Below are 24,151 nucleotides of genomic sequence, written 5' to 3' on the forward strand. Positions count from 1 at the left end.
TGTTAAATGGTTGGTTTTTAATCTATATGTATTTTTAGTCAGATGTACTTTCAGCTCCTCAGCTTTTTTTAATCTATACATAAAATGTACGGTTCACAAAGGCTGTGTATGACATGAAACAATCTGTTCTCATAGGGTCCAATAATTTGATCAGTCATTACACTGACTATTACATAGTTATATTGTGATTCAACTCTCTAAGGTTTTCGATAAATTACAAAATATTTATTGTTACAAAGCCTTTTTAACTCTTGCAGAAACAGACTTGTGTACTAAGGACTTATTTTGCTTTGTATTCATTTGTTTACTGTGAGAATACGTTTCAATAACAGGTAAAATATTTTACTTTTTTAGATGTGTAGAATCGAATAACTTCTGAAGATAATTTTTACATATTATGATATTCCCTTGTTCACAATTACCAGTTATTTGTACAATTATTTTCGTCAACCAAAATGGATAATTTATTTTAATAGAGTGTGTTAGTTTTTTTTTGTTTGATTACTGTTAAGTACAAAGCTACACAATGGACTATGGGCACTTACAAACGACATTCAAGGATAAATCTTTAAGTTTTGTAACACAAACGTAGCACTTCCCTACTTCATGCAAACTTCGAAATATGCTGCAAAATAATCTAAAATCCTGATAGTAATTCTATTATCCAAGACTTTAAGAGAGTTGGAACCTACAGACCAAACTCCAACTCTGTACAAATGGTTGGAGCCTATAACCCGCTTATCACAACTGTGAATTCTAAAAGCAAGTTTCATGGTGCCTTGAGTATAGAAATCGCTAGACAAAAACAATGAAACGGAGCGATCAGCCCAACCATCCAGTGCTTGATTTGAGAGCAACCTGGATGTTGTTTTGGTAATTGTAAAATTTTAGAAAATATTGTAATATCTGCATTCCTGGAATGCTGTATAGAAACCAAACCAATGTCAGTCTGATATTTCCTCATAATAAATAGCACACCATTCCAAGCAGTTATTTAAAAGATATAATACTCAGAATTTTACTGGTGAGCTTAAAGCCCCTATCAAACTAGACCACTCTTAGACAGACCACAAAAACATTATCAGGGTTGAAGATTCTTAGAAATTGTCAATAAATTAAAGCAATTTGTTAGCTGTGAAAAGGTTGTTCTTGTTTTGTTGTTTTGAATTAAGCACAAAGCTGCACAATGGGCTGTCTGTGCTCTGCCCACCACGGGTATTGAAACCAGGTTTTTAGCGTTGCAAGTCCGCAGACATACCGCTGAGCCACTGGGGGGCGCTGTGAAAAGGATCCTACTGGGTTGGTAAAATAAATCACAAAAGAGTTTTAATTATAATAAATGCAAGACAATGTATGTGGGTTATCATAATTTCAATTATAAGTATAATTTGGGTAGGAGTAACCTTAATAGTGTTTTGAAAGAAATGGACCTTGTTATATTGGTTGATTAATCTCTTGGACCATTCAAGCAGAGTGTTGTTGCTGGTAGTAGGTTAAATCGGATTTTAGGTTGTAGCTACAGAAATACTGAACACAAGTTTAAAAGAGGTTATAATTTCATTGTATAGGTCACTGATTCAGCTACATTTAGAGTATTATGTTTGGTATCTGGCTCCTTATCTTAAGAAGAACATTGAATTGTTCGAAATGGTTTAGAGGAGGGTTACTAGAGCGGTGCCTGAGATGGATGGATTGTCATATGAGGAGAGATTAAGATCTTTGAAATTGCTTCCTCTTCAAAAAAAAAAAAATATATTTATGATTGTTAAGGAAACTTATGATGCTGATGAATCGTATTTTTCATGTTTAATGGCGAGATTAGTGTAATTAGATTACATATATATTACTTTTGGTCGGGTGTGCCAATTTTATTTTTCTAATAGGGTGGTTGAACTCTGGGATGGTTTACCTTCAGATGTTTGGAAACAGTAAATTTAAACAAGCTTAAGAGAAAGTTTGGCAACTACGTGAATGATAAGGACTGGCTTTAAGATTTTTTAAATCTACCTATTTAGTATTTTTAGTTTAGTTTAACGGATGAGGCAACCTAGATGGACGACTAGGTCTTTTATTGTTCCTAAACATGATGTTATTAGTAAAAGAAATGTTGTTTTATTCTATCAAATAGATACCAATAGCTCGCAACACGTGAGAATGGATATAAATACAAATAGCATGAGTTATCTCTAGTTTTATTGTGTGAAAATAAGCTGCATTAGAGTACAGCCACTTGTGATTTAATGTTATGAAACCAGTCAGGTGCCGCCATACTAGTGTAATGTATACAAAGATACAGACGGTATATCATTCCCAGTAACACTATGTTGATGTACTCATGGATACCAGAAGAAAAATGTCACGTAAAAAACGTGTAGACGTCAAAGTTTTGGCTAGTGAAGGCTACTAAACGCAATGGATTGAAATTAAATTACGTGTTTCAATAAGGACTGTGTAGAAACCCTGCAGAGGGCATATGAAATCAGAACTTTTGATAACAGAAGTGGTTGTCACTAAAATCTTGGAAAATAATATTAAGTAACGTAGGATAGTGATACACTATAACTCAATAAAGATCCAGCCAATTACCGAGCTGTGTACAGGTGTGCACGTCACTTCCAGTAAAAAACACATTAGCAAGAAGTGGTCGCAATGAATGTGGAGGTACTCAAAAACAAAACGAAGAGGCATAAATGATCACCACGCTTGAAACAATTGAATAATCAAATCTGGAAAAGGGCGCTTTTGATAGGTTAATCAAAATTGTTTTTTTTTTTTATTCTGTAAATTTGTTCATCCTATTCGAGAAAAGCTATACAACTTCAACAAGTTGTCCTATTGGATTTTAGAACTTTTGTACCTTACGTTTCCTTGAACAAATTGCAAAAAGCAGTTTCTCAATAGCTGTGTGAATCAGTTATTAATCCAATAATTACACGATTAAAAAAAACTGCACATGATAATATGAATTTTATATTCTTCATATATCCGATCCAAATAAAGTTGAACATGATACTTTCATAAGATCCGGAGTTAACACTGAATTATTAAAGGTGAGGAATTTCGTCGATTTAAGCTTGCCTTCTTAATGATATAATTTTTTGTTTTCCAAAAGAGAAGTAAGTGTTTGTTTTGCCCTAAAGATACACTGAACAAATTGCTTCGTTCACATTTTATCCTTTCCTTGACAAGATCGATGTATTTTAGCCTAAAGTTACGTGTTGAACCAATGGAAAAAGAAATTCACCATTTCAATTACATTACATCTGAACACCCGTTGATGCGTCGTAAAAATGATTATTACTACATCCGGGAACTAAGTAATGATGTTTACATTAAGCAACGTCTATATCATTGTAATGCCAGCTTCAATAAAAGTCGCTTATGTTTAAAGTTTAAAATGGTGTCTAAAGCATTTGGACTTGAAAGATTATTATTTGCTGCACCATTTACTTAGTACTTACTTATGTACCTGAAATAGTATTTCACATTGGACTATAAACGTGTGCAAGATAATCTGCGGCATAAACCTTTGTTCGGATATCCATAAGGTTTGTTTATTTTTGCATTTCGCGCAAAACTACACGAGCCATATCTGCGCTAGCCGTCCCTAATTTAGCAGTGTAAGACTAGAGGGAAGGAAGCTAGCCATCACCATCCATAGCCAACTCTTGGGTTACTCTTTTACCAAAGAATAGTTGGATTGACCGTCACACTATAACGCCTCCACGGCTGAAAAGGCGAGCATGTTAGGCGTGACAAGGATTCGAACCCGAGACCCTCAAATTACGAGTCGAACGCCTTAACCCACCTGTCCATGCCGGGCCTATCCATAAGGAAAACTTCAAACTGAAAAGAAACAGTTGTTTTTACGCTTAGGTAGACTTTATTTATTGCAAACCTTTACTCAAAAGACGGTATGCTATACGTCTGACTTGAAACTTTTGAAATATCTGTTTTGAAGTTTTAGTATTAAACATTCTCTTCCGTAGGTTTGAGTATGTATAGTTAATTCGTTTTGTCTATATTTCATTTAAAAACGCTTTCTTAAGCTCAAATTATTACTCAACTTTTCGCCTGTTTTTACGTAGAAGTTTTAGCACATCTTCAATTATAATTTTAGATTTTGTGAACGTTGATAAGAGTAAATATTTAACAGGAAACGTTTCACTTTCTAAGCTATAAACACTTATAGTTAATCAAGAAATAAAAACAGTGATAAATGCATTCCACAGTAAAAATATTCTCCAGCTTTCTGAACGTTTAAATAGTCGTTGTTACTATTTGAAGTTAAGCACAGAGCTATGGAATGGGATATCTCTGCCCTGCCATTTACGGGTATCGAAATGTAGTTTTTAACGTTGTTAGTCCGCAGAAATACCGCTGTGCCACTGGGAAGGACATTTAAACAAATAAAATATTCCGATATATAAGAATTATGGACTTGGAGATCCTTTTACAAACTTCTCTGTTTTATTGAAGGTTCTGAATATTAGACTTGCAACTATTGGATTTATTTACTTTTCAGGTATCTTTTACATTTTCAGAACTTTAGCCTCAACATATGAAGAGCACTTGGTTAAAACAAACTAATATTCCTCTCAGAAGAAAAGAGGTTAATAAGACAAATAACTGTATAGTTAAATATAATTTATTCTTAAACATTCATTATTCCACATTTAGGCGAAAACGAAGTTGATGTGTAATCCTTCGCAAATCAATCACGGTAATAAATGTACCCAAAATAAAATTGTACCAAAAATCCAGTAGCTTATAAGAATGGCACATTCAAGTTGAAACAAAGTTCCTAATAACGAAAGATATCAATCCACACGTATTATTAAACTTAATTTAATTATATTTGAAAATGTATTCCAATTTGCATAACTAATGAAACGAGCAACACTAGATGGCGATGATGAAACACTGCTTACAACTCTCGTGTTTGAGAGACTGATTAGTGTTTACTTAACTGCATAATTCTAGTCATCATGAAAATAGGCGTATCTTAATTAAACAGGATGCACAAAGTCGATGTTTGCGATTAAAAATCTCTTTTTGAAGCATGGGTCAGAGGTGACGCTAATGGTGGGCTATAGTTTCCCAAACTTTGGCCATCCCAAACACTGTGTCCGACACGCTAGTGACTGACCTAAAGCTTCCGACGGCGAAGCTCACACCCGGTATTTTGTCTGACCTATCTCAGCGCCTTCCCACACCTGGAAAGTTTCTTCTCAGCAGTGTTTCTTTTGTCTAATGTGAAAGTCGATTTGCACCGGCATAACTATTTTCACCGAAAGATAATAAAGTTTCTGAGCGGTGTTTTGAAATAACTCCATACGTAAGCGCGTAATGCCTCAAGGCATTAAAAAATAATATACTGATTACTAAGTTTAAACTCTGCATGTTTGCTTTCCCTCGGTTCATGTGATTTGGTAGAAAGCAAAATTTACGCAAAATGCCATGAAAGCCGATCAGCGGAAGATAAGAAAATAATTTTCATCAATGGGCATTGTCCGTTATCAAATAGAGAATTATGAACTTTAGGCTATCAAGATACAGATTTGCAATAGCTCCATATTATTCATCATGATAAAGCATCATATTTTGTTAAAATATGCCAAATATTACAATTTAATATATATATAACTCAATTAAATGTTATTTCCTACAGTTGTCCACTCATTTGCTGCTAACCCACTTTCAAAATAATTACAGCATAATTTCCACAAAAGGGTGCCGAAGGCTGTCTGGAGAAGTCACATGTTTTAAGCACTCGCACTACATTACAGTAGTATATTGTCTGTCAGTCACTCAGTATACACTATATTAATGTCACATAAGGGATGCTTAACGTGACATCAGTAAAACATGTGCATGTCATGAATCGCGAGAAGAATTATGCACTATGTAGGCTACAACAAAGTATGACGTATTTATTGAAAAGCAATAAATGCAGATATTTTTTTCTCTTAATTTTGGTTTTATTTGTTCTTGAAACAGAACATATTTTGAGATCGTTCCTACAGAAGCTCATGTAATGGATATATTTTGATTGAATAATTTCGTAACTCAGTCATGCAAAGTAACAAGTCAACGTTTATTTATGGCTACTTACTAGAGATACAATATTTTGAATGGTGATTCTGTTCTGCTTCGGTATATTCGGTATTTTCTTACTTACAGGACATACTCGTCATATCAGCATCCCTGATTGCGTGGAGTTTGATATTACTACAAATGCTTGCAGAGGTTACTGCGTGTCGTATTCCATACCCTCAACCGAAGAGACTTTGAGAATGAACTCGAACCAAGCAGTGACTTCGATTGGACAGTGCTGCAACATAATGGAAACAGAAGATGTAAGATTTTGACAACATTATTTTAATAATTATTTCTTAATGTTTCCTATAAAAGCGTTTTTACTATTCAATTATTTTGATCTAAGAGTTTTATTTTTTCCTGAGCTAAAATTTGACAAAAATTAAATCTTATCAAATCAAAGTTAAATATAATACATAAAAATAAAATAGAATTTAAATCATGTTGGTTATTTTTGTAAATTTAGCTTTCGCTTTATATTAATTATAATTTATGAATCATAAAGTCTTTCTACCTCAACGTTATTATGTTTATAGAGAAAATTACATGCGTTTAAACTATTAGGAAAATTATGTCGTGCGTCACCACCACAGTCCAATAGCACTGGACCTACTTACTACGTATTAGAAACTGTTCTCTGCAGAACAAACAGAAGCTCTAGCGGTTGTCATTTCATGTATCTTTCCGCTTGTAAGTTTCAGTCCTTTTGATCGTGAAAAAAAATTGTTTATAGCTTACCGAAATGTCGTAATCCAGCGATTTGAATAATAAAAAATACAGGTGAATTTTGCAGTGCTTAAACTGTACATACAGATGTCGGAAATGTGAAAATATGTCTTTTTGTTGTTTTTTCCTGTTGATTTTCCAATTCTAATAGAAAACGACATACTATAGAACAATAGACAATAAAAGACAACTGGCTTTCTTATGCTTGTGTTTTTTTGCTGAATAAGCTGTGATAACATCCCCAATGTAGTGTTTGTTTGTTTTTTTGGAATTTCGCGTAAAGCTGCACGAGGACTATCTACGCTAGTCGTCCCTAATTTTGCAGTGTAAGACTAGAGGGAAGGCAACTAGTCATCACCGCCGACTCTTAGGCTACTCTTTTACCAACGAATAGTGGGATTGTCCGTCACATTATGACCCCCTACGGCTGAAAGGGCGAGCATGTTTGGTGCGATGGGGATTCGAACCCGAGACCCTCAGATTGCGAGTCAAACGCCTTAACCCACCTGGCGATGCCGGGCTGTACAATTTAGTGCAAGTGATAAATTGATTGAAAATGAAATACCTTTCATAGACGATATAAGAAAAAATTTCATGTGGTTTAAGACACACGAAGGGCAACTATTCACGTTCTGTGTATTACAATTGAAAAGTTTATTGAGTACAATAAAAGAGTCGTGAGATGCACTTCTAACATCATTTCCATTTAGAATTTCAGAAAGAGCAGTTGAAGAAAAGAATAAAATATTAACTTCAAGAAAGTGTAATTGTATCAGAGTTGTGCTCACATGAAACTAATGATTTTTCTCGTTCTTAGTTGTTTGGAACGCAGTCTATTACATCTTACAGTATTTAAATGACAACGAACACAATTTACCTTTTATGAAATAAAACAGTCAAGTATGTGCACAAATAAAAAACATTTCCATTGTTTTCACATACTTGTAAATATTTATTTATTGTTTCGTATTGTAAGCGTAACAACCTCTGCATGTATTTTGTCTTTGTTAATCTTTGAAATAAGTTTTATATCTGTTAAAATAAATTCATGATATGTTGATTTTGTATCGGACTAGGTTGTGAGGAAGGCCCGGTATGGCCAGGTGAGTTAAGGCGTTCGAGTCGTAATCTTAGGGTCGCGGGTTCAAATCACCGTCGCGCCAAATATGCTGTTAGCAGTGGGGGCGGTATAATGTTAAGATCAATCCCACTATTCGTTGGTAAAAGAGTAAGCCAAACAGTTGATGGTGGGTGGTGATGACTAGCTGCCTTCTCTCTAGTCTTACACTGCTAAATTAGGGACGGCTAGCGCAGATAGCCCTTGAGTAGCTTTGTGCGAAATTTAAAGAAAACAACAACAAACATTTCTGTACTGTACCCACCACCAATTCAAACATTTATATCTTTTTAAGCCTGCAGTCTTACAGCTACATCACTGGGACCGTGTGATCTTTAGAGTTTATATATACGTATATAAAACAGATATAATCCCACCGAATATTTTTATTTTGTTTCAAGATAAATATCTTCAGTGAGTTTACATGAAAAACAGTTAGTGTTTACACTGTCAAACTATTGTTTAAAGCAAACTTAACAGTAAGTTATCTGAGCCGTATCTACCACGGGAATTGGAGCCAAAATTTTAGCATTTTAAGCCCTCAACCTTACCGGCTTTTGAAGAGTAACTGTTGTTGAAAGGTAAGTGTAAAGTATACTGTTACAAAAAGTAATTTTATTTGATTCAAGATAAATGTTTCGTTTTATCATTTGTACATGAAAAACGAATAAAGAATTTATTGTTACGAAAGCTTTTATTTCGTGATAAAAGGTTTTTAGTCTTTGTTGTTGTTTTTTAAGTAAAGTCACGTTTGGTTATTTGCTGTGAAATATAACCCCGTATCTATGCAGAAGAAGAATGTTACCTTTGTTTTATTTTACTGTTTTAAGATTACTATTAACTTGTTTGAGAATAAAATCAAATAAAATCAAATCAAAGAGATTAATTTTGAATACCAAAAGAAAAGCACATCTGTAAACATCAAACAAATTTTTATATGTACATTTTTACTGACGTTAATTTTAAGACTACAGATAACCGACATAAAATAATGAGACTACAGCGCCCTCTCAAAGTCCAAGACTAAAGTAGCAGTTCGAGTAAATGAATCGGCCATGTTTTGTGAAACGAGTTCTTTGTGCTTTCGAGCTAACAAGACTGTGAAACAATCCAGTAAGACACTGTATGTTCATACTAAGTTGATTCTAATTTCGTTTCCGGCCCACGTATTTTTTGTTTTGTTAGCGACGAAAGAAATCTAAATCATTCTGTCTCCGTTTGTGAACAACACATTTATGAAATTACCTTGATTTTTATAATCAATAACAAAGTAAAATGTCTCTAGTTATCGTAACAAAGTTCTATTAGTTTCCTCGAGTGTTTATCGAGAACACTAGCTTAAACAGTTTATTACAAACATGTTTAGGATTATGGAGCTTCCGACGGCTCAGACAAACGTCTAAGGGTTTATGACGCTAAAAATCGGGTTTCGGTACAGTGATGAGCATAGAAAATACAGCTCATTGTATAGCTCTGTATTTAACAACTAATAAACAAAAACAAAAATGTTTATTAAAAATAGAACTCCTAATGCCATTGCTTTGAAACACAACTTATCTTTTAAAGGACATTAACTGTAAACTTAAGAAGATGTCTACAGAGAGACATTATAAAACTACTTCATCCACAAATCACGCTTAAGCTTTCCACTGTCACTTTGACAAACGCTCTAGATGTGGGCACGCAAGTGTGACTTTTTTAAAGAATACTAGCGACAAGCTTCATAAAATATTTCGAACATGTAACATCCTCTATAAATTTCAATTTAATATTCAGAAGGACTAACTAAATACCTCCCCCCCTCTTGTCTATCTATTCAAAATATGAGATAATTATATAGAGATATCCCTTCGCTCGACATGGCCAGGTAGCTAAAACCACTCGACTCATAACCTGCGGGTGCGGGTTTGAATCCGCGTCATACCAAACACATATCTTCGCTAGCCGTCCCTAATTTAGCAGTGTAAGACTGGAGGGAAGCCAGCTAGTCATCACCCCCAACTCTTGGGTTACTCTCTTACCAACGAATAGTGGGATTGATCGTCACATTATAACGTCCCCCACGGCTGAAAGGGCGAGTATGTTTGGTGTGACGAGGATTCGAACCCGCGACCCTCGGATTACGAGTCGAGTGCCTTAACCACCTGGCCATGCCGAGCCTATGGATGGACATTTGAGCTTTTGAAATCTAAAATACCATGTATGCTAAACAGAAGTTTGTATGCACGTTATGTAACATTTACTTATTAACTGTATAGGTATCATTTCTTATGGTTGAGAATAACGTCATTAATTAATGCCTAAATTTTGTTCCATTTCAGTAAAACGTTAAACAAAAAGTCTAAAGTATACGAAATGAGTTAAGAGAGTCTTAATCCATTTGTCTTGGTCCGCTGAGACAGCAAGAAGTCTACGGATTTACAATGCTAAAATCAGAACTTCGATTCTCCTCGGAGAACACACCAGATAACCCGATGTGGCTTTGCTATAAAAACACAAACACACACTATCTGTTTTGAAAAAAACGTTGATTAAATACCAATATTCTCTTGGAAACTCATAAAAACAACAAATATTATCCTAAATAAAACTGCACAGAATTAGTGTACACACAGTTGTTAAATGTACAAAACTGGTAGTAGAAAAATAAAAACATCTGAATTTAATAGACGAGTATTTAATTTATAAAAATACTGGTGATTTTGCTTAAATTAAAGATTCACTTTTGACGATGCATACGACATAGAGATGGTTTGTAGTTAAAATTAATTAAAGTCTGGTAAGTAAACGGTTGTTTGGTTGTGTTTTAATTATGTAAAACCTGATCGTAAATCCATGTCTAAATTATTATTGAGTTGAATGTTTAATGCGGAACCGCTCTATTCTGATTACAGTTGTTATCTAATGAGCTTGCTGTTGTGTGCTTCGTTAAGACTGTTGCTGTACATACTGGTTTTAAAGTGAAAAGATTCTAGCATTAAAAGTGAAGCCCTCGCTGGTACCATTGATTCTAATTTTATTTTTATGGAAGAAAACATTTCTCCAAAACCTGCATCGTCAACGTGTGTTTAAGCAGAGCTTTATCATTAGAAGTAGTCGATCATAATTTTATCTGGACCTAAATTCAATAAAAAATGTCTAGAAACACCTTAAGAGTCGAAGGTCGTATCCGTCTCATATACCATATACAACCCTAAAGAACAGTTTGAACTCAGTTGTTTGTTTGGAGTTAAGCACAAAGTTAAACAGTGGGATATCTGTATTTTGCTCGCAAATGGCAGCTGGCTTAAGGTTATGGTTAGCAATTTTCCGGCTCAATTTTGTCCAGTAATTCTCACTGAAATTATAACCTGGAGACTTTGGTGCCCATGAAAATCTAGTGACGTCTTTCTGGTCCAGATAATCCTGTACAGTACGCTCACTGTGAACAATGGCATTGCCATCTTAGAACACAAAGGTATGGCCAAAGCTAGTCTTGGTATATGACAGAAATATAGTTTCTATATGATGGCTGTAAGAGGCTCCATCGACGTTTCCTTGGAAGATATGAAGAGCATTTCTCAACCATGATGAATAGCTGCCCAAACATATAGTATACCACCTTTAGTGTGTTTTCTGTGGGAAAGATAATTTTCCCTCATCTGCCTTCCAGGCAAATGACAAACAAAACAAAAACAGGACTCATCTAAAAAGATAACATGTTGCCAGTGTCCTAACTGTAAGCTGGCATGTTGTCTTGCCTAAGTAGCACAGTGGTAGTAGGGAATTTTGGCTAATATTGGCTTACAGATTCTTGCAAAATAGCCTTGTTTGGTCAGTCTCCTTTTCATTGTTCTTCTGGAAACTCTGGAATTAATGTCTTCATACTATTCCTGTTGTAAGGTGTTGAAAGACTTCTTTCAATCTTAACATGTTAATCTGATCAAAAGGCTGTCATCTCGGACAGTATAGTTTCCTAGAACAACGTTTCCTGTAGTCCAATAACATTTAAGTTCTATTATGATAATATTGGTTTGCTTCATACCATTTTTGGATAGTCGAACACTTTGATATCCCATAATAACTTCTGACGAATGATGAGACATGACTCTTCACCAAGTAAAGAAAAAACTGTCTGAACAAAACGTGGAACTGTTTCTAAAAAAATTATTATACCGAAAGCGCAACTTAGTATATAAAACAGGCGTGTATGTGTATTTTGACGAACAAATGCTCAAAACAACTTATACAGACCATAATACCAACTCATAGCAAGTTGTATATTTTTGTCCAATCATACGTTATCTTCTCTGTTACTACTCTGAGAGTTACTTAATAACTTCTTCCTGCATGTAGACAATTACATCAACATAGAACAGTGCACAAACATTCTCGCCAAGACTGACCAAAGTACGTCGACATTCTAAAAATTAGTTGATCTATTGCGGTGAACGTAGACGAAAATATTCTTAAAACTTTGATGTTGCTTGTTTTTGAGCTAAGACGTTGTTGGCTATGGGAAGGTCCTTGAACTTAATCTTGTTAAAAGATGGTCGATAAACTTTTAGAGTCTTGAATTCCATTAACAACTTGATGGTTTATCTCAGGTGTATCTCGTTAAATATAAATACATTTGGTTTTTGTTGACTCTGCCCTAACGACGAACGTGTCTGCAAACATACCTAGCATTGATTTGAAATGTTGATGCTTGGGGGAACTTCGTATTTACAAGTTAATGGGCTATGATTTTACCTTAAAGAAAAAACAGTAAAGTATGTTTCAGTAAAGTATGTTTCATTAAAAATATATTAATCATTTATAACTAGATTATTTGTAAGTTATTTGCCCATAGTATTCTGCTAATATATATATTATCTATTTATATTTAAATATGTATTTTACAAGTACTAAAGATGGAGCTGGATGTCCATTATTTTTGTTCTTGATTGTGTATTCTTAAAGTTGCACAATGAGCTATATTATATGTGCCCACCATAAGAATTGAATTTCGAAGTTTAACGTTACAAGCGCTCAAACTCACGTCTGTCTTCTCCTAAGCTTTTCTTGTAATTCATTAAAGACATAATAAAGCCATTCTATACATTTCAGTAATTACAATGTTTGCGGTTTTAGGTTCCACCACTAAGAGCAGTTACTGGTAGCATTTCAAAATATGCTCAAATATATTTATAATGTCGAATACAAATTTGAATTAAAGACTTTTAAACTAACTCGTGTTTTAAACAAAGGACATACACCAGTTTTAGGTAAATTAAAATATGTAAAAATTTACATTTTGTTTCTTGGTAAGCGTAAATTTTTCTGTGCTATGCCCATCGTGGTAATTGGTTCTTGATTTGTAACCTTATAAACCCTCGTACTTAGCATGGACACTTTTTTTTTATAGAAGATTGAATCTATATAAACAAGTTGAAATTTAAATTGTTCACATATTTCCCTTAGTTTGTCCATTTAGAGTTGAAATTAGAGGCTTTGAAAAATAACATTTCAAATCTACTTTTTGCCTCCAATGAGTCACTGTTCAAGATATTTTAAGCCTATTTGTTTTTCAATATTTTGCTGGTTCACATTGTTTAATTTAAAAATATTATATTTCATATATTTGCCGGTGAATAAGACAACCTGGATTTTTTGAGCCAAATAAATGTAACTTATTTCGTGGTACTCCGCTGGTACAGCAGTAAGTCTACAGATTTACAGTGCTAAAATCAGGAGTTCGATTTCCCTTAGTGGACTCAGCAAATAGTCCGATGTAGCTGTGCTATTAGAAAACACACACACGCGTTTCTTTCGGTTCCTTTGTATAGAACGACCTCTATTGTCAAGCATATTTAGGATGTTATTTTTGTAAAGGAATTATTTTTAAACTTTGCTAACCTGCACTCAGGAGTTATCAGTACAACCACGAGAGTGTTCTTATATGCTCTTCAAGCACTATAGACAACTCAGTGCAGCAAAACTTAAGTGACAGACATGTAATAAACAACTTTACAAAGTATTCATCCCAGTTAAACACCTCTTATATTAAAAAAATACTCAACCTTAAGCTCTAGTGATGTACTTTAAAAACATGTGTACAAAAACAAACTTTTATATAATATTAACAATGTTTTAGTATGACAGATGAGATCAACATATTTTAAATAAGAAATGTCATGACTAGTTACACAAGCATGTGAGAGAAATAACTTCCAGTCAAAAAGAAGCTAGAAAAATGATAAAGTTATAAATACCTTATTGTAACATGGTAGATAACACAATATTAACACACTTATTCAAGGAAGTAAACACAAGGAAAAGGAACAATGCAGTTTTGGTTATATATGCTAATAACCTAAGTGTTCTTACTGGAACTCTATCTTTAAACCTATGTTTATGACAAGAGGTAAAATCAGGCATTATTTTAAGAGTGAAAAGTATTGTATTATATACCGGAAAATACGGTGGAAAAATCGAGTTTCGTTCAATTATTTGTCTCTCATTGTCCAGTTTAACTGACAGGTCCTATTACAGAACGAAAAATTGTTTTAGTCAGAGACTTGGGAGAATCAAAGATGTGAAACGCAATGTTTTACACGCTTATAATTTCCAACAAAGATGTGCAAATTAAGAATAATGCGAAAAGAAAGGAGATTAAAGTGTTGTTAACATAATTCAAACAATGTAAAAAAATATAACATAAAGGTTACATGCTCAAATTACAGTTGTACGTGTTATGGGAAACCAGATCTAATTTCCCCGCGATATTATTATGAAACTCCATTAGTGGGAAATCTCTTAAAACATGTTTTCATATAATTTATCTCGTCACAAGATAACGTAAGTACCTCATCAACTCTAAATATGTCATATGAAATATTACAGTACTCGCTATTTTATATCACAGCAATGTCACTTTTATAGCCGTATACTATCGTGGTGTTTGAAACCGGTACTTGATGGGAATGTTAATTATGGGTTAAGATTCGACTCCGCGCACATTTTAAAAGTGTTTTGTCAAATAATTAAAATAAAAAGCAAAAATAGTGTTTGTTTTCCCAGTCTTTCATTACATTTGTCGACTTAATCCTAGATAAAAACAAACTTGCACCCTACTGTCGTTTGTTTGTTACAAAGATGTTTTCCATAACATTCTTGCCCGTGACTCCAAACAATAACAACCTGTAGCGATGAATAGCGCAGCCTTTCAGTTTAATAATCGCAGCATAGACTCTATGTGTTAAATTTTTGAGTTTTCGAAAAACACTGATTATGGTGTTTTCTGTTGGTCGACTTGAAGAATGTTGCGAAGCCTTGTAACAAACACAGTACACTATGAGAACGAAATATCACGAAGCCTTGAAACAAACATAACACACGCTGAGTATGAAATAACAATAGGAAAACCCTAAAGATAACAGAGCCTGAAATTTCAATCACAAAAGAATTCTGTCATACTATTTTAATTTCAAACATTTGACCTTCTTCTAACATTTTAATAAATGTATTTATTTAGATTCATGTTTTTAATTGTCAACTATTATCATGCAAAACCAAGTTCAATTAGGTGATTTTGTTATCATATACTTCAATCTAACATTGATTGATTCGGAATAGTTTCTACAGAAGACTAATGATATGCTACCATAAAAACAAAACTATCTTACATCCATATAAAAAAGGTACGTCTTTGTGTTCCTCTAGAGAACAATATTGTCATTTTACAAATATATTTTCTCGTTAACATTAGTTCTCGTTAACTGATAGCAATCACAAAACAACAAAGTTTGTTTGTTTGTTTTAATTTCGCGCAAAGCTACACGAGGGTTATCTGCGCTAACCGTCCCTAATTTAGCAGTGTAAAATTAGAGAGAACGCAGCTAGTCATCACCACCCACCACCAGCTCTTGGGCTACTCTTTTACCAATGAATAGTGGGATTGACTGTAACTTTATAACGCCCCCACGGCTGAAAGGGCGAGCATATTTGGTGCGACGGGAATTCGAACTAAAAATTCGATTAGTACTTTTCAGATAAATGACTTACACAAAACATTTTCGTACTTGATTACTTGTAGTTAAGCAAAAAGGTAAGTTAAGTTCGCCACGGGTATTGAAGTGTTGTTTATAGCATTGAGCCATTTGGGGAGGGGGCTTTTAAATATGTAATAGGTAGTAGTCTTGTGTTATGTGTCTGACTATTTTAATCACCAGAAAATTTATCCTTTATGTTACCCTGATATTTTCTAACTATAAACCGGGTTTCTAAACTCCTGGTAAGCAGACCTCACATAGCCCATTGTGCAACTCTGTGCTTAACTACAAACAAACAAAACTTTCACATTATAAAGATTAAGGGCCAGGACTTGGTTTACTGGTTAGCATTCTAGGTTGTGGATCGAAGAGTTTAAAGTTTCAATCCAGATGGCTCTGAACACACTCCGCACTTTCTTCTGTGAACACATTATAAACGTGATAATCATTCACTTTATTGGATTTAAAAAGCCCTTGTGGTGGTAGTTCCTACTGTCTGGCCACCATAGCTCTGGCTAATGGTACGAAATTATTCATAGCTATACTAGAACATCAGGGCTTTCCGGTCTGACTGTTTAGCCCATGAAATTCTGTTCAGATTGAAATTTCCAAATTAACTGTGAAAAGTATATTTGTTTCAACTTAAGCACAAAGTTACATATAGGGGTGTCTGTGATCTGCTCACCACGGGTATCTAATCCCGGTTTCTAACGCTTCAAGACCGCAGACATACCGCTGTGCCTCTAAATGCATTAAATGTTTTATTTTTATGCAGCAGCTATTTTAAATATTAAGAAATTTAAATTTTATTTCAGTAACAAAGTAGGTATGGGTATGTTCACGACGGAAGTATGAGTATGTTAACGACGGAAGTATGAGTATGTTCACGACGGAAGTATGAGTATGTTAACGACGGAAGTATGAGTATGTTCACGACGGAAGTATGGGTATGTTCACGACGGAAGTATGAGTATGTTCACGACGGAAGTATGAGTATGTTAACGACGGAAGTATGAATATGTTCACGACGGAAGTATGAGTATGTTCACGACGGAAGTATGAGTATGTTCACGACGGAAGTATGAGTATGTTCACGACGGAAGTATGAGTATGTTCACAGTAACGTTGGGATCTTGTCAGCGGAAAATGTTTTGAGCTTTGCCTTTTAGGAGAAACGACGTTTTTTTCATCCAATTTAAAACTATATTTATTTCTTTTTTGTTTATTATAATTAAGCATTGTGATAGCATGCATAATTATTTACTATTAATTAAGAGAGATTATATACTCTGAACAATTAGCTTACCTGGTTCCTATGAAAACCTCACATTGCGTAAACCGGCCTTTTGAAGTATTCAATACATAAGTACTTTACAATACAAACTACATTATAGTAGCTTTTACTGCTTCTTTTAAAAAAAGAAACGCATGTATTCTAAATATTTCCTTAATCTTTGGGTTTATTTTATCACAAAATGTTTTTTAAATCCTCGGAACCTCGGTGGACTCAGGAGACAGCCCAATTTGGCTTTGCTATAAGAAAAACACACACACACACACAATCCTTAGAAATGAACCATTTTGGATATATCACAAGTAACATTTTTATTATCCTGTAAAATGGTATCTTTTTATGGCTGCACCATAGCAAACACTTTTATCTTCCCATGAGATTAGTAACTTTCTAATTTCGTGTGACTTTCTTACCCTCACATAGAATTGTCTTTTTTTTATGTTACACCGTTGAAGACGTCCTTACTATCCTTAGTTTTATAGTTACAACATAGTAAACATCTATACCATACTGTAAGGTTGTCTCTTCTGGCTGCATCATGTTAAAAGTCCTTACCATACTCTAGAGTTGTCTTTTATGGCTACAACATCTCCACCAGACTGTAAGGTTGTCTCTTGTGGCTGCACCATGTTAAAAGCCCTTACCATGCTCTAGAGTTGTCTTTTATGGCTACAACATCTCTACCACACTGTAAGGTTGTCTCTTGTGGCTGCACCATGTTAAAAGCCCTTACCATGCTCTAGAGTTGTCTTTTATGGCTACAACATCTCCACCAGACTGTAAGGTTGTCTCTTGTGGCTGCACCATGTTAAAAGCCCTAACCATGCTCTAGAGTTGTCTTTTATGGCTACAACATCTCTACCACACTGTAAGGTTATCTCTTGTGGCTGCACCATGTTAAAAGTCCTTACCATTCTGTAAAACTGCCTTTTCTTTTTGTGAATACAACGTAGTAAACATCTCTACCATCATGTAAGATTGTCTTTTCTGGCTGCACCATAACCAATATTCTTACGACTCTGTATATATTTTTGGCTACACCATATTAACAATCACCATTATTCTGTAAAATATTCTGTGGATAGACTTGCACAGTGATGTATTGTTTTCACTTATTTACCAATAATATTAAAAATAATGTATTGTGTGTCAGTTTGATCCAACAAAAATAACACAAAATATATTAGAACTCATATTGTCTATAAAACTAAAGAATGTAAATGCCGCTAAAATATGTTGTTTGTTTGTTTGTTTATGTATGCAAATTTGAAAAGAAAAACAACATGCTGTGTATGTCTGTCGGTACAAGTTTAGAATTTTGTTTCTTTGTTTTGAATTTTGCGCAAAGCTACACGAGGACTATCTGCGCTGGCCGTCCCTAATTTTGCAGATGTAAGACTATATTGTCATTACCTCCATCTCTTGGGCTACGATTTTAACATCGAATAGTGGGATTGATCGTAAAATTATAACGCTCCCACGAATGAGAAGACGAGCATCTTTGGTGTGATGGAGATTCAAATCCACGATCTTCGAATTGTGAATAGAGTGCCTTAACCACCTGGCCATGCCGGACGGAGTTCAGAAACACTAGAAAAAATTATGTTGAAAGATAATGCGTGTTCTATGTTTGTGTTTCGATGAAAGCAGCAAAAATTCATAATAATGTTTTAGATTTTGTAAGAAGAAAAGTGGGAAGTGTAATAAATGCAATTTTTTGGTGAAATACAAGCGAAAGAAAAATGTTGTAGGGAACGTTAAATGTGTTTTGCATCTGTACATATCAACAACAAATTATTTTGAGTTTCGCGCAGAACTACGCGAGGTCATCTGTAATTACCGTCCTTAATTTAGCAGTAAAAAAATTGAGGGAGGGCAACTAGTCAATACCACCCGCCGCCAACGCATAATGGGATTGACTGTCACATATGACGCTCCACAGGTGAAAGGATGATCATGTTTAGTGGAACAGGTATTCCAACCCGAGATCCTCAGATTGCGAGTCGAGTGCCCCTAACGACTTGGCCATGTCGGATCCAAAACAATCTGGAAGAAGTATGCTATTTTATGTGCTGTAAAAGCTTAAAGATAATACATATTTACCGGTAGTCCGCTGTGTAATAACGTAAGATCTTATACTTACCCTATTAATGGGTATATAATAAACGTGTTCTATCATTTCGAATTGAGGCTCGGCATGGCCAGTTGGTTAGGGCGCTCGACTAGTAATCTGGGGTCACGGGTTCGAATCCCCGTCACATCAAACATGCTTCCTCTTTCACCTGTGGAGCGTTATATATGACAGTCAATCCTACTATTCGTTGGTAAAAGAGTAACCCAACAGTTTGCGGTGAGTGGTGATGACTAGCTGCCTTCCCTCTAGCCTTACATTGCTAAATTAGGAACGGCCAGCGCAGATAGTTCTCGTGTAGCTTTGCGCGAAATTAAAAAAACTGAAACTATTTTGAGTTATGTATACGTCAGGAGAAGCTGTACTTATTTGTTTCACTAGTATTAGGTTCTCAGCTATACTATACTGTTCTAAATTATCAACAATAATTATTTTATTCTTTAGTGCAAACTTTAGTAACATCCTGAATCTCAAACTTGTGTCGTGTTTCTCTTAGGACTATCTGCTACGTTCACTACGGGGAACCGAGCTCCAGATTTTACCGCTGTTCCAACAGGGGACACTTCGCTCGTGTCGTATTATACTCCATTATTTCTACAACGATATATACACGAGGCACGCGAGAGGCACCTTTTTCTCAATTGGTGTTTTACTACTTAGTGCTCAAATATTGATTTCAAAATACTTTTGGTTTCAGAGCTTGAAATGATTTTTGGGAATCTTAGCTTATTCAATCAAAAGGCTTAAGCAAGTGATGTGAAATAGACTATTTTTTAAAACATGTGACAGTGTCTCTTTGTAATAGCTGTACAAGTAAGATATCTCACGCTAAAAATGTGCCAAACTACGAGCTACACTGTCAGTCATATTTTTACAGTCAAAAATACCTGTCATCCTTATTGTCCTGTTGTTAAAAGAGCCGTTGACAGGGTCGCACTAACTTTATCTCAGTACTAAACCCAGAGAAAAGACAAACTGTAAGAAGTACCAAATCGATACTAAATAAAACGTAGAAAGGTAGTACATGAAGTCGCACCATTTTCTTAAGGAATTTTGTTATGTTATTATGAATTTAAGAAACAATAGCAAACTTTGTTTTATACCTAATTTATTTTTATTGCTTAAAAATCAAAATTTTGTCAAATATCATAGACTAAAACTTGTAAATGGATAAAAACTAATGCGGATCGGCATTGCCAGATGGTTAGGGCGCTCGAATTGTAATCTGAGGGTCGTGGGTTTGAATCCCCGTGACACCAAACATGCTCACCATTTCAACCGTGGAGGCGTTATAATGTTATGGTCAATCCCACTATTCGTTGGTAAAATAGTAGCCCAAGAGTTGACGATGGGTGGTGATGACTAGCTGCCTTCCCTTTAGTCTTACACTGCTAAATTAGGGACGGCTAGCGCAAATAGCCCTCGTGTAGTTTTGCGCGAAATTCAAAACAAAACCAAGTAAACCAAACCATACAGAAAGTTTTGACCAGACTACAGTCTACTAATCCATTTCAATACCATCAAAAATATGAACACAATCCTTTAACTCACCACAATAAACAATAGTTATGTTGCAATAAAAGATTTAACAATGATGTCATTGCACAACAAAATAGGCCCTTTAAAAATAAAACCTTCTCAGTCAAAGAAACAAATTAATAACAACAAAATAAATCCTTTAACAAAAAGTTACTGTGAAACTGCTGAATTTAATTAATTATGGGTATTATTGTGAGTGCTGTGTTTTTGGAAAAAGGGAGTCGTCTGATTTCTGGATATTTTTTACCTATACTCTATAGACTTCACAGCAAAGACAATGTTTTACAGATAGTGATTGTGTTTTAAAAAATTTATCTGTGTTTTCATTAATGGAAGCTTTTCACTACGTCATTTATATTCAGAAAGATGCTAAAATAAAATTTAACAGGACTCCTTCTTCTGATCTTTAAACGACGTTTTTAACACTTGGTTTCGTATCTTTAAGAAATGAAGCTAAATTTTCGGATATGGGAGCTAGCTCTCTTGATTACGTAAGTATCTTATTTGTCTTCCGCAAATGTTGAAAACGGTTTTCCGGAATCGAAAGTTGGATGACATTTTCATGGATTTTTTAAAATATTTTTCATTTGTATTCTATAAAGGATAAAGTTTTAAAAGCGAATATTAGCTGTACTAACGTACTTTCTTTAACTTCTTTAAAGATAATTTGAAAATTCTTCTGAACTCTTGATCTATGTTTCCATATTATTCATATGTCTTTCATAGCAGTTCAAGAAATGTCATCAGTGCAAATGTCTTCTAATATTACATTGGACATTTCAAGCCCTTCGTTTGTTTTTTGCAAACGATTGAAGATATTGTTTCAGAGGTTCTGATTGCTAATTGTTGTTTCTTCACTGTGAGTTAGAAAGATTTATACGAACCTCCTTGGCTTGATATAAGGCAAGAGAATATGTTCAACAACTTCATTGAGGATATGGTGATTGCTTATGTTTATTTGTTTTTGTTTTTTGAATTTCGCGCAAAGCTACTCAACGGCTATCTGCGCTAGCCGTCCCTAATTTTGCAGTGTAAGACAAGAGGGAAGGCAGCTAGTCATCACCATACATCGCCAACTCTTGGGCTTCTCTTAACCAACGAATAGTGGGATTTACCCTCACATTATAACGTCCCCACGGCTGAAAGGACGAGCATGTTTGGCGTAGCGGAGATTCGAGCCGCGACCCTCGGATTACGAGTTGAGTGCCTTAACCACCTGGCCATACCGGGCCGGTAACATATATCCTGACATTTGTTTAATTTTTCCTCAGCTGTGAGTACATATTGCTTTAGATAATTCTCTATGCAAATTTTGTTTGATTATGATAATTATAAAACCTTTTGCATTGAATACACGAACATATCGCGTATATCTAGTTTTGTTAGGGTTTACTTAGAGAAAAATAGATTCGTGCATGAGCTTTGTACTAGAATCACTGTGGTGGAAAGACATTGTTTGTTTCACCTAAATTGTATGTTTAACTAAGCCAGAATGTCTCTGAGACACGTAAAGCATATTTGTAAACGTAAAAGCATAGAACAAAATAAATATAAAGATCCTTAGAATAGAAACTTCAAATATACAATATCTAAATCTCTTCTTGGGAAAGTTTTGGTTTATCTTCAACAATGCTTGTCGTCAGGTTTCACGAATTTATGCAGCTTTTATTAACTAGATATAAATTCAGGTTACATAGGAACTTATTTGTTTCCAGTAAAGTTAATTAATCACGAAGACAAGTTAGTTTGATATTTAAAGTTTCTACTTCCCAAACTGTTGAAGTTTTCTTTTGCTTTTTAAACTAAGACATGAATCTAAAAGACAAAATAAATAGCTATGTAAAATTTAACCGCCATTAAATATCGATATAGTATATGTAGATATATATATATATAAAGACGAAATTTGTGATTGTTTGCACCGTAACACCTTCGAGACTGTTGGGCCAATGAACAAAAATGTCTGTGTAAACTCTATTGAGTCATGGGGAATCTCCTAAGGGGATAAAATTGAATTTATCCCTATTTCTATTTTGTAAAGCAAGTTGGTTAACTGCTCCCAACCTGTGAGTTAATTTCAGTCTTGGCAGGCTGACGCTTTAGACAATGTTGTACATTCTAAAGAGATTCAAGGACAATGTATGAAAGTTGCTGGACTGTTTCTCTAACAACTATGTATTTCTCATGGTCAGTGTGATGTAGGGTGTTTAAGGGTAAGATCACCTCAAAATCTTTATTTGTTGGTAGATGGAAAACAAACTGTAAATGTTGTTTTATAAGAAGCTTTGTTATAATTTTAAGAGACAAAGGTTATTTTCAAGTTTTTACTTTTCAATATATCATTGCTGTTAAACTTACATTGTTTAAATTAAGTTTAAACATTTCCCACTATTTTAGTTTGTAAATGTTTTAAAACATTTTTTGTTGTTGTTGCTGTTTCAGGTGAAAGTAGAAATAATGTGCTTGGAAGGTCCGAGGAATCTCGTGTTCAAGTCTGCTAGGACATGCGCTTGTTTCCATTGCAAGAAAGACTAGGAAACCAGGTGTATTTAAGGAGTACCGCTACTGATAGAAAAATTTACACCACATGTGGATATTTTCAAAATATATGTAACTTTGTCGTGTTGTAAAACGCTGTTACCGGAATCACTTAAACTCATAAATGTATTATTGTCTGTCATAAAAACAACGTAAATTACTGGCAAATTTAATTATATATTAGAGTTGTATTAATTACGTTTTAATTAAAGAAGCATCTTAGGAGAATTAAAATAAGTTCATAAAAATACACGATGTTATAGTTTAATACGACCTCGTAGTTAAAATGATTAAGAACAGCAGACTCTTCTAAAGTTTAACTTAAAACACTTATTTTACCTGTATAGCTCAAGTGTAAGTTTCAGATATTGAGAAGTGATTTACGACCTTCTCAATTCTAATACCAGGTATTTATTATTAAGTTGTATTGTAAAAGTTACTTCAGAATAAATAAAAAATAAAAAGGTCACTTGCTTGTAAATCGTGAATCCGGTTATTGTTTTTCATCTGCCATTATAAATTTTTTCTTCAGAACTACAATGATACGATCATAATCTAGTAGTCTGGAACAACCGTGTGCAAATAACATTTTTATGAGACATTTATTTTATTGCATTAAAGATATTTTAAACACCTTCTTTGGATTACAGCTTATCAAAATGTACTAGGACACATCTTCATGATGTTGGACATCA

General features: G+C 34.4%; 1 protein-coding gene across 3 annotated transcripts in view; it reads left to right on the forward strand.

Moving 5' to 3' along the window:
* Window positions 1–23,923, forward strand: part of LOC143226946 (thyrostimulin alpha-2 subunit-like) — a 103,735-nt gene extending 79,812 nt beyond the window's left edge. For all 3 annotated transcript variants that reach the window (XM_076458504.1, XM_076458511.1, XM_076458517.1), the window contains exons 3-4: window positions 6,184–6,359; window positions 23,361–23,923. In XM_076458504.1, the coding sequence (XP_076314619.1) occupies window positions 6,184–6,359; window positions 23,361–23,453 (269 nt within the window). In that variant the 3' untranslated portion in view covers window positions 23,454–23,923. The remainder of the gene's footprint in view (window positions 1–6,183; window positions 6,360–23,360) is intronic.
* The last annotated feature ends 228 nt before the right edge of the window (window positions 23,924–24,151 follow it).

Source organism: Tachypleus tridentatus, chromosome 1 (assembly GCF_004210375.1).
Source record: "Tachypleus tridentatus isolate NWPU-2018 chromosome 1, ASM421037v1, whole genome shotgun sequence".
NCBI classification, from domain to species: domain Eukaryota; kingdom Metazoa; phylum Arthropoda; class Merostomata; order Xiphosura; family Limulidae; genus Tachypleus; species Tachypleus tridentatus.